Source organism: Lepus europaeus, chromosome 1 (assembly GCF_033115175.1).
Source record: "Lepus europaeus isolate LE1 chromosome 1, mLepTim1.pri, whole genome shotgun sequence".
NCBI classification, from domain to species: Eukaryota; Metazoa; Chordata; class Mammalia; order Lagomorpha; family Leporidae; genus Lepus; species Lepus europaeus.
The window spans coordinates 5,228,675-5,240,047 of record NC_084827.1 but is presented as its reverse complement, the minus strand read 5'-3'; the positions used below and the strand labels follow the sequence as shown (position 1 = coordinate 5,240,047).

Genomic DNA, 11,373 nt, shown 5'->3' with positions numbered 1-11,373 from the left:
AAAGAGGAGAGAGGAGAAAAAGAATCGTGATTCTCAGCCTATCATGTCCTCTATTCTTCTGAGAAATCAATAGGAATGATAAAAGTACAATAATTCTATTCTGATATCATAAAATGCCAATGTCTGAGCAAACTTTGGCCTGTGTTAATTCTGTCCATCTTCACATGAAACCCCTTGGAGGTTTAGAGTATGTTCCCTATACAAATGGGAAATGGAAGCTTGAATATTTTCTCTAAGAGTAAACACTGAGGAGGCAAAGTTCAGTTTCCTCCAGAGAGAGACAGCTGCTACTGTAATATTCCACATTCTGATCAAAATAAAGGATTTATGTCCAATAGAGAAGTCTAGGTTAGCAATATACAACTGGGATCAATTATAGCTGTTAGAAATGCAGGACAAGTGTAAATGCACTCTCTGATATGCAGCAGGGTGGTCCATGGAGAAGAAGGCATAGCCAGTGGAGGACAGAGCAATGGAGAAGATCTGGGTTGGTGAATATGAAGCATCCATGGAAGGGAATATAATTCTTATATGTGAAGAATTCTAGAGCTTAAAAAATGAATGGAGAAGTTACTATATATTACATGAGAACTTCTATAGGCACTACTGGGCAAGCCACTATGGAAAAGACGTGAACTCTTGTTTTATTCACTTTTTGATGTGTTGACCATCCTTAGTCTTTTCTTTCCTTGCAGAACCTGGAAGACCATGGCAACCACTCCTGCTGCTGCCTTTCAGGTCCTTGTGAATGGAGTGACAAGCTGGAATATTCCCCCAGAGCCCCTCCCTTCTGAACTCCTTCTCATTGGAGAAGCCACCTTCCCAGTGATGGTGAATGATGAGGGCCGTGTGGTCATTGCAGCCTCCTCCTTTGCCCAAGGCCGCCTCGTGGTCGTGGCCCATGAGGAGTACCTGATTCATGCTCCCTTGGCTCCATTTCTTGTCAATGTTGTGTCCTGGCTCTGTCCCTCCCCTGAAGCCTCCATTGGAGTGAACCCCTCCCTGGAATCACTAGTAAAACTCCTGCAGGACGCTGGGGTTAAGGCACAGGTTGAGTCGGAGCCGGGAGAGTCCCTGGGGGTTTACTGCACCAATGCCTACGATGACAGCATGACTGAGAAGCTGATCCAGTTTGTAAAACGAGGAGGGGGCCTGCTCATCGGGGGTCATGCCCAGAGTTGGGTTGAGAAGCATGGCAGTGATAAGGTGCTCTCTGAGTTCCCTGGAAACCAAGTGACAAGCGTGGCTGGCGTGTACTTCACAGACTCCAGTGTGGACAGAAGGCAGTGGGTTGTCTCTGAGACGCTGCCCACCATCTCATTCCATGTCACGTGAGTGATGATTCTAATAAGGGAAGTCTGATCCATGATAAAAAAAAATAGGCTTGTCCCCCATTTTTAAGAGCTTTCAGACTTGCAGAGGAGAAAATGGCCACTACGAACAGGATCGCTACAAACCACAAACACAAGCATAAAAATGACCCGTGTTTGTCAAGGATCAGTATGCTTGCTCACTCTCTATTATGGCTTGAGTATTGAGTACTTAGAATGTAGGATATGCTTGCTTCACATCTTGCTATTCCCCTAGTTTTAAGTCACAGAAAGACACTGGTAGAAAGGGAAAAAGTCTACAATGTTCATGGAAGAAAAGAAATTTCTCTTTTGCTTGAAATTATATCACTAACACATAGTGCAATACCTGATGTGGTAGGTGCTAAATAAACACTCAATTAATGAGTGAATGAAATTGAGGGTGTGTGTTCTGGTGACATCAGGAAAAATGCAACACTTTCATTATATACAGGTGCACATCAGGACCTTCTCTCCCCAGGAACCATTGGGAGGAGGGTTTTCTTTAAATTGAAATGGAGAAGCTTTATGGTAAAAAGGCCAAGGGAAGACTCATAGTTCTCCATTCAAAGTGGAGAAGGATTCCTTTTGTCTGTAAAGATTAGAGAAAAATTAGACAAAAACATTGGCTTAAATGAACTGCACCATCTCAGATTTGAATCACAAGGTAGCACATGAAAGTTCTTGGTATTTCCCTAAGTCTCCTGTACACAGAAATTGGCCTTATTCTTTGGCACACATAGACATCTGTTGTTATTGAAAGTTCCAAAATTAACATAGTTACATGTTATTCCATACAAGTTCTAGAGTGTTTTAACATACAGTTCCAAAAAGATGTGTAGCTAGTTCAAAAAATTTGCTCCTGAAGTGAATGATAATGACAAATTGTTAGTTAGAAGGTTGTACAAAATGGCACTCTTACCAAAACAATACTCCCAGGCTATGGCTAATACTAAACATTATGAATTTATGTTTAATACTTTTTCAATATGGAATGTGAAAATATTATTTGATTTCTATTTCTCTGATTACAAAGTCACAGGGCATTTTTACATATTTTTGGTCATTTATGTTTCATCTTACAATGTTTGTGTACTTTATCTTTTTTTTCTATTTAGCTTTTTCTTTTTCTTATGGATTATTAAGTTCTATTTCTATCTTATATAAAGATATTTCAAAACTTTTGTGGAAAATAGAATTAAGATATGACTTCATGTTGGTACAAAATTTTTGTACTCATGCATAGTTTGTTTTTTTTTTTGACAGGCAGAGTGGACAGTGAGAGAGAGAGACAGAGAGAAAGGTCTTCCTTTACCACTGGTTCACCCTCCAATGGCTGCTGTAGCCAGCGTACCACGCTAATCCGAAGTCAGGAGCCAGGTGCTTCTCCTGGTCTCCCATGCAGGTGCAGGGACCAATGACTTGGGCCATCCTTCTCTGCACTTCCGGGTCACAGCAGAAAGCTGGACTGGAAGAGGGGCAACAGGGACAGAATCCGGCACCCCGACCGGGACTAGAACCCGGTGTGCTGGCGCTGCAAGGCAGAGGATTAGCCTATTAAGCCGCGGCACTGGCCTCATGCATAGTTTTTTAAAAATACAGATTTTACATGAACAATTTTGAAGAGTCTCTGTAAGTTACTCTTTTTTTCCTGTTTCACATGTTGCAAATGTGTCTCCTTCCATCACTTGTTAACTTTGTTTTTGGTTTTGCATATGTTTTATATCTGTTTTGATTCAACTTGTCCATCTTTTTCCTCCATAACACTTTTTTAAAGATTCATCTATCCATTTGAAAGGCAGAGCTACAGTGAGGCAGAGGTAGAGAGAGAGGGAAGTCTTCAATTCGACGGTTCGCTTCCCAAGATGGCCACAACGGCCACAGCTGTGCAAATCCAAAGCCACGAGACAGGAGCTTCCTCCAGGCCTCCCCCGTGGGTGCAGGGGCCCAAGGACTGGAGCCATCTTCCACTGCTTCCCCAGGCCATAGCAGAGAGCTGGATCGGAAGTGGAGCAGCCAGGACTGAAACCAGCAGCCATATGGGATGCCGGCACTGCAGGCGGTGGCTGGCTTTACCTGGCATGCCACAGTGCCTGCCCCATATTTTTTATTGTTTAGAAAATCTTTTCTCATTACAAATTTCTTACAGAATTTTCTTAAGTTTCCTCTAATACTTTAATTGTTGGATGACTTATATTTACATATTTAATTCAATAGCTATTTTCCATATATCAAATAGATTTTAACAAATGTACGGTCAATTATTACAGCACAAGTTATTGAAAAATCAATATTTTTCCTCACTAATTTTAAAGCTTATTTTTCCACATAAGTTTCTTTATGTGTATGCCATTGTTTTACAACTCTCTCCACTGCAGTACTGGTCTATCTGTGTAATTCTACATCGACCCAGCTGCTCTTGTTACTGCCGCTTTGGAATGAGTTTTGATAGCTGAGAAAACAAACTCATCCCCACATTGACATGTTAAATCACTTGACATTTTCAAAACATTCTTGTGTATTTTGGGCCACAATATCTAAAGATTAAACTACTGAGTCTATTTATCTAGATTGTTTTAAAAATATTGAGATCTGGGACAGAGTTATGTGTAAATTAGAAATTGTTGGAGAATAAGCAACAACCAGTAAAATTTAAATATCAGTCTCCGCAGCTTCCTCGTTGATGTTTTCTGCTGTATGAGCTCCGGTTTTCGGTGCTCTCTTCTGCACTTCTCTACACTCACCTCTCCACCGGCCACTGACACGGGAAATATCTCTTTTGCAGGTGCGGGGAGAACTTCGGGCAGGATCAGAAGCAGCTCCTGGAAGGCATCACGGAACTGAACCTCAACAGAGGGGGAATCCCCTCATACCTGCTGGTGCACGGGCCCCTGGCCTTTCCCCTGGGGCTGGACAGCTCTCTAAACTGCTTTCTAGCAGCTGCCCGCTATGGCCATGGTCGGGTGGTGCTGTGTGGCCATGAGAGCATGGTATTTGAAAGCACCATGGAAAAGTTTTTGATCAATGCCGTACACTGGCTGAAAGGGCAGCAGAAGGGGAAGGTTGGGGTGAGTCCACAAGTGAAAGCTTTGGGCAACTTGTTAACAAAACACGACGTGGAATGGACCAGCACCACCCTTCCGACCCGCGACTTGAGTGTCTACTGCTGTGCCTCACTCCATAACGTGAATGCCAGGAAGGTGGAGGACTTTGTTGCAGAAGGTGGAGGGATACTGATAGGCAGCCAGGCCTGGTACTGGAGTTATCAGAACCCAGATTCCAACTATATGATTCACTATCCAAGTAACAGGTTCCTTAAGCGTGTTGGTCTTGCCATTACAGTGGAATCAGGCAATAAAGGCATCTTCCCAGTCCCTAAGCCAGAGATGTTGAATTACCACATCCGAAAAGTTCTACCCCAATTTGAATCCATGCTGTTCAACAAGGGAAAGGTGTTAGAGAAGAGCTGGCTGGAGAAGCTAAAAAAAGATATCTCCAATATGTTTCGAATCCCATACAATGGGATTCCCATCTATGAGTCCGTGCACCAAAACATCCTGAAAATGATCAATCAAAAGGGCTTGCCCACTGTGAATAAAGAAAACCCCATCAGCAGGGCCAGCCCTCAGGATCTCCTGATAGCCTGGGGCCGAGAACTCTTCAAATCTGGAACGCCCATCTCTCTCTTGGTTGGTGATAACTCCCCGCTCCCTTCCACGGAATCTCCTGTCAGCATTGAGATCACCACAGGTATGCAATGGAGGACAGCAGAGCTGGGGCTGAGTAGGGGGCATGTGGATGGTGGCTGGCTGGTACGGCAGCATTCCAGAAGTTACTCCCCACAGGAAAACCACCAAAATCAATTTCCTAGGAACTTCTAAGGTGTGCCCTGTAGATGCAATAGCTCTGGGAGGGACTGTGGGATTCTGGGTCAGGATGGAGACAAGGGAGATGGGAAGAGCTCATCCTTTCCCATGATTCTTACCAGACAACAGAGATTCCTGGGTAAGCACAGGACTCTACCTACCTGAGGGACGAACTGCAAAAGTGACAGTGCCCGAGAACGCTGTGGCTGCAAAACTGAAGGTAAGGCATTCCACCCTCCAGGACATTAATTTTTGCCATGTCCTCAGCATGTTGACTTCTACTTGAAGTAAGTTCTTTTCAATTCTCTAACAACAACACCGACATAGAGAGCAGGTACCACTTTCATTCTACATATGAAGAAATTTGTCCCAGCAAGGCAGAGGCTTGCCTTGAGCAGCAGGTGGGGTGCAGAATCCGTAATACCAAGCAGACCCTCACACATAACAAAGGTTCAAGAAGTGCTTGCTTTTCTCTTCTTTTGATCCTATAGCAAGCCTTTTCCTTTAGTCCTTTCTGTAGTGTCTGAAACAGGATCCAGACGTTGAACAAGCTACAACCCTATTATAATTATAGAAATCACTTCTCAGACACACAGAGATGTTGCAGACCTACGGGCAATACCAGAGGCATAATCAGTATCTGCGTTGGGTCAACATTTACCTGGGGACTCACTTTGTTGAAATCAAAGAGAAGAATCCTGAATTCTATAGAGAACAAGGAAAAATGATGGTCTTTAGGGAATGTGCTGTGGAAGCGGCTGAGTGAATCTTCCATTACTCATTCAAGGAGATCTCTCATTCGGTCGAGCTTCTCTCTGCCGTCCATGCTCTGGGCAAGGCAGGACAACACACGTGACACTAAACACACAGACACACAATTCCAATCATCACCATCATGACCCCTTTCCTCCACCCATGGTGGGCTCTCACTGACAGGTACAGATTGGCTGCCACACAGATGACATAGGAGCAGCGAGCACCTACTACCGCCCCCCTCTGATGACATACCAGTACTACTTAAATGAAACAAACAAAAGCATCTCCTGGCTCTGGGGAGGCCTCCTCTACATCCTTGTGCCCCGGAAGTACAACCTGGGCACTGTGCAGGTCACCATCAGTGGGGCAGTGCGGGCTCCATACTTCAAGCTGGGTGAGTAGGGGGTTCCAGGTCAGGTGGGGACTTGGGGCAGAGGCAGGTGTGGGATGAGAGTGGGAAGGTTGGGAAGGAGGGTGGGGACTGAGAGGAAGAAGGGGGTGAGACTGGAGGGCTGCAAGTGGGCCGGGCCACGTGGACACACTATTCTGGGAGACTTCGCAGGTGGGGAGGGCAAGTCAAGTACTTGAGAGGAGGATGCAACAAGAAACAGTTAATAGGTTACCAGGCTGTCCCTCAGCAAGGCAGAGTGCTATCCCTGAAACCTAGGAAAGCAGAGTGGAGCAGGCTATGGAACCTTTGTTCCCAGGGAAGACGTCCCAGGAGGAGTGGAAGCGCTCTCTGGAAGGAAATCCAGCTCCCTGGGGTGAGCTGGCCACAGACAACATCATCCTGACGGTGCCGTCTGAAAACCTCAAGTCTGTAAATAATCCAGAGTCTCTGCTCCAGCTCTGGGATGAGATGATGCAGGCTGCAGCCAAGTTGGCGTCTGCGCCTTTCCCCTACCACAGGCCAGAGAGGATCGTTACTGACGTGCAGATCTCAGTAGGTGAGTGCTCTAGGGGAATGCGCTGAGACTTTCTCTTCCAATTGAAGAAATGGAGTTGAATTACCACTGGGACCAGTGGAGGAAACACTGAGTAAAGATCCTTAGGAGCCTATGAACCATTTCCCAATGTAAACAGTGAATTATCACTTCGATCTTCCAAAAGAGAGGTGTCACATGTAGGGTGAAATGAACCAAGTGCAACCCATCACATGTGGCTTCAGGAAGGTACAAGAATTGAATGGGGTCAGAGTTTGCCATGAGAAGTGGTAGTGGGTGGGTGCACGGTAATTTAAAGCAGAGCCAAAAAATCTTAAATTTTTTGAGAAAACCTCGATGCTTAGAAAAAAAATTGAGAGCCCCATTGCTATCTTCAGGATCTTAAAATGACCCCGTAAAATGGATTAAGACTACATTCAAGAATGGAGAATCTTACTGTTTTCTCCCAAGACTCAAGACCTCAAGGCACTGACACATGATGCCCAGCTAAATTAAAAAATGAATGGATATCCTCACAGTCATATTTCACATACACCAATCCTTCAGGGTCAAGTGTAGATGAGAATGCTCAACTGATGTAATAACCTGAGGAGACCATTAACCTGCTATAAGCTTGGGTTTCGCATAGTCAAATACTCTTCTGAATAATCTAGAATTACTCAAAATATTGCAGTTCCTAGGGACAATGGGGTATATATATGTGTGTCTACAAAGAATACCATACATGACCTCATGTCTTCTACTCTATTGCTTTCTTCAGGTTTAATGCATGCTGGATACCCCATCATGGGCCTACTAGCAGTAGTGCCTGAGGTCATTCATGAGGAGAGAATAAGGAGGTCTGGCGTTTGGGGTCCCCTCCATGAGGTGGGCCACAACTTCCAGCGATCCCCGTGGGTGTTCTATCCCCACACTCTGGAAGCCGACTGTAATCTCTGGACTATCTATGTGCATGAGAAGATTCTAGGCATCTCCAGAGACAGGGCTCACCAAGCTCTGAGGCCTGCAAATCGGAAGCAGAGGATCAAAACGCACATGGATAAGGGAGCCCCACTGAGTAACTGGGAAGTCTGGACAGCTCTGGAAACATACCTTCAGGTACTGAGCAGAAATGCAGGGAGGTGGGGACCACTGGGACCCAAAGTCCTGTAACATCTGATGACCCCACGAGCTGCACATCTCACTCCCTTGTCACATTGCACTCTATACCCTGAACCCAGGATTCTAGCACTGCATGGTGGCGCTGCTCTGTGGCTCATGTTTTACTACTAAAAATGATATTGCACAAATAATGAAACATGTCCCTCTCCTCTCCTCCACCTCATAAATTTGCAGCCTGAATCATTGTGATAGATATATCATCCTATCTTAGCTCTGTTGGGTAAGCTTGGGACAGAATCATAGCTTTGCCTGTTTCTCCTGTGTCATCGTTTAAACTGAGCAGACAGTATCACCTTATTCTATCAGTGTGTTGAAGGGGTATTGTAGGCAGATGACCGGGAAGTAAGTTTCTCAAATGACATCTTCCTATACAAATTCTAAATTTGGATGAGTTTTGTTTTCATTATAAAATAAGTAATATGTGCACAGTGCCTCATAATTTTTTGAAAACCTTCCTCTGCATTTCTTACTAACCTGGTGGAGTGCATTTAGCAAGTATCTTATTGGTCTCCCACTTACAGATTTATAAACTAAGGTTCAAGAACAAAAAGAGCTTTCCCCTGACATTACAAATAACAACAAACAGAAAGGCCTGGATTTCAGTATGAGTATTTTGGTACAGAAAATTCGGAACTTAAGCCTACTTTTCCTAATACACATTTACCATGAACTTTTAAAGACCTCTCACATTTATTTCCTTCCCCATGATAAGGACCCTCGTGTCCTTACATGGTTTTGCTTCATTTATTACTTTCTTTTCTCATATCTGTCACCCTGGTGTTTAGCACAATCCTTGAAGCAATGTACTCCTTAAGTAAACGATTGCTTATACTTAGTATTAGACATCTTCTAACAGCCTAAACTGAGTAAGAACGAAAGCACTGTGGTGGTTCCGTTTGGAACACTCCACTTGAATTTGTTCTCAAGGTTGTCATTCCTCAGTGTCATACTCTCTTAGAATATGGTCCAGGAAGCTGCTGCTTCTAACCCTAAAGCTCCAGAGTCCTGGATACGCATTTCCATCCTTTGGCCACAAAAGATGAGAGAATATTCAAGCCTCAGTCAGATTTAAATCTTTATATGTACCAATAATATTAGGAGTGAGAAAAATAATAAAACCCCAAATAACTAGCATTTATTGGGAACCTCCTACAATGCAGGTAATGTGCAAGCACAAATTCCAACTCTGAGAAGTGCATGGTACCAGCCACTGGAATGGGCTGTAAGGGATGGAGAGACAGAATCACCGATTAAAATTAAAGAACTATTAATAGTTGGCTAATAATTAAGCATCACCAGGTCATATTACGTGGGTGGTGGGTGGGAGGTGACTTGTGAAAGTCTAGTGACCCTTCATTCTGCCTGTCCTTCTTTTTCCAGCTCCAGGAGGCCTTTGGGTGGGACCCATTCATCCAGCTCTTTGCTGACTACCAGGTCATCGCTAAGTATCCCAGTGACAACGCTGGAAAGATGAACCTATGGATGAAGAAGTTTTCTGAAATAGTGCAGAAGAATCTGGTTCCTTTCTTTAAAGCCTGGGGCTGGCCGATCCAGAAGGAAGTGGCTGATGGCCTGGCCTCCCTGCCAGAGTGGGAGGAAAATCCCATGAAAGAATATGTCAGAGACACCCTCTGAACAGTCATCCTCTGAATGAAAAGCATCATTCATTGGATGGGACAAACTAATCTTAATTCAAAATTTTTCCCAATATTTTCCTAATCACCCTTTTTCAAGATTGAGATTAGATAGTTGATCTTTGAAATAAATAAAAATTTAAAGTAGCTGATTTTCTTTTTTTTTTTTTTGACAGGCAGAGTTAGACAGAGAGAGAGAGAGACAGAGAGAAAGGTGTTCCTTTGCCGTTGGTTCACCCCCCCAAATGGCCGCTGCGGCCGGCACGCCATGCCAATCCAAAGCCAGGAGCCAGGTGCTTCCTCCTGGTCTCCCATGCGGGTGCAGGTCCCATGCACTTGGGCCATCATCCAATGCACTCCCGGGCCACAGCAGAGAGTTGGACTGGAAGAGGAGCAACCGGGAGAGAATCCAGCACCCCAACCGGGACTGGAACCCAGGGTGCTGGTGCCGCAGGCAGAGAATTAGCCTAATGATCCACGACGCTGACCAAATTAGCTGATTTTCAAGATAAGTCATACATAGAGTTGAATCAGTTTTTCTCTAGTGTAATTTTTTAGCAAGTTAGTATTTTGCTTTTGATTTATTTCTTTATCAATTTTACATTTGCTGTGTTGGATGTCAAGAACGGCTCAGGTCCAGAGAATTAACCCAAAGATGTCTTTCTCTGAATCCATTTAGAGCCTTTTTCTCTAAACCCAAAATTATTTCATATGCTTTAAAAATATCTTCTGGCTACATGGTTTATAATGTGTAGGTGGTCATACAGATACTTGAAATTCAAAGTTGGGACACAGGGTTTTTATTTAATTTCAAAAATGTGTAACTCATTTTTCCCATGATGAAAAATCCCAGTTCATAAGACACTAACACAATGATCCACTTTCTTATATCTATTCACACACACACACACACACACAACAGTTGCAAAACATGAATCATAATGCAAATATAAGTAGTATAATACTGTCATAGTTGAAAGATCATTTTCAGTTTATTTTGTCCTCATGATGTATTTTATTAGGTATATAAAGTCAATCTCATTTCCTTGAAGTCCAATAAAATAGTTCCTCCCCTATAGTTATACAACTAAGTAGCCATATATGTCAATTCATTTTGTTATTCTACTTTTGATTTTTGAAATTGATTTAGAATTCAATTTTGTTTAATAGTCATATGAATCAAAAATACAATCATAAGAAATTTTGTTTGTGTCCTTGTCTCATTTGTACAATTGCCTTATAACCCCTCTGTCCATGAATTAATGCTCCATTGTTTGTTTATAGAAACACACAGATATTAGTAGGCCTCTTTTTCTTAGGCAAGGCAAAACACAGTCTATACATATTTTCTTCCCCTTTTTTTCTGCTTATTTACTGGATGTGGCTCCATAATGTCATATAGACATGTGCTATACTCTCTATTAAACTGCAATTTATAGATATAATAGTTTATTCAATAAATACTTTACTGACAGACATTCCGGTTTCCAGTGTGTATTCTGCAAGTATTTTTACTACCACAAATAGACTTCAGTGAATATGCCTCTGTGTATATTTTCTCCCTCTTTGTCTCTCCCTCCCTCTGTAGCTCTGTCTTTCAAATAACTAAATAAGAATACATATTTTTAAAAAGATTTATTTATTCATATAAAAGAGTTACAGA

The 11,373-nt window shown here is 43.1% G+C and overlaps 1 protein-coding gene across 1 annotated transcript; it reads left to right on the top strand.

Moving 5' to 3' along the window:
- The first annotated feature begins 708 nt into the window (after positions 1–708).
- Positions 709–9,711, top strand: LOC133761931 (TRPM8 channel-associated factor 3-like). Its single transcript, XM_062194916.1, has 7 exons — positions 709–1,331; positions 4,135–5,099; positions 5,338–5,435; positions 6,152–6,365; positions 6,679–6,918; positions 7,676–8,013; positions 9,457–9,711. Exons 1-7 carry the CDS (start codon positions 709–711, stop codon positions 9,709–9,711), a joined length of 2,733 nt encoding a protein of 910 aa, XP_062050900.1.
- Positions 9,712–11,373: the final 1,662 nt, after the last annotated feature.

Bases quoted from the DNA above. Each gene is read 5' to 3' on its own strand.
- LOC133761931 (XM_062194916.1), top strand. From the start codon at position 709: ATGGCAACCACTCCTGCTGCTGCCTTTCAGGTCCTTGTGAATGGAGTG. The intron at 1,332-4,134 runs GTGAGTGATGAT...TCTCTTTTGCAG, and splicing joins ACCATCTCATTCCATGTCAC to GTGCGGGGAGAACTTCGGGC. The intron at 8,014-9,456 runs GTACTGAGCAGA...TTCTTTTTCCAG, and splicing joins CTCTGGAAACATACCTTCAG to CTCCAGGAGGCCTTTGGGTG.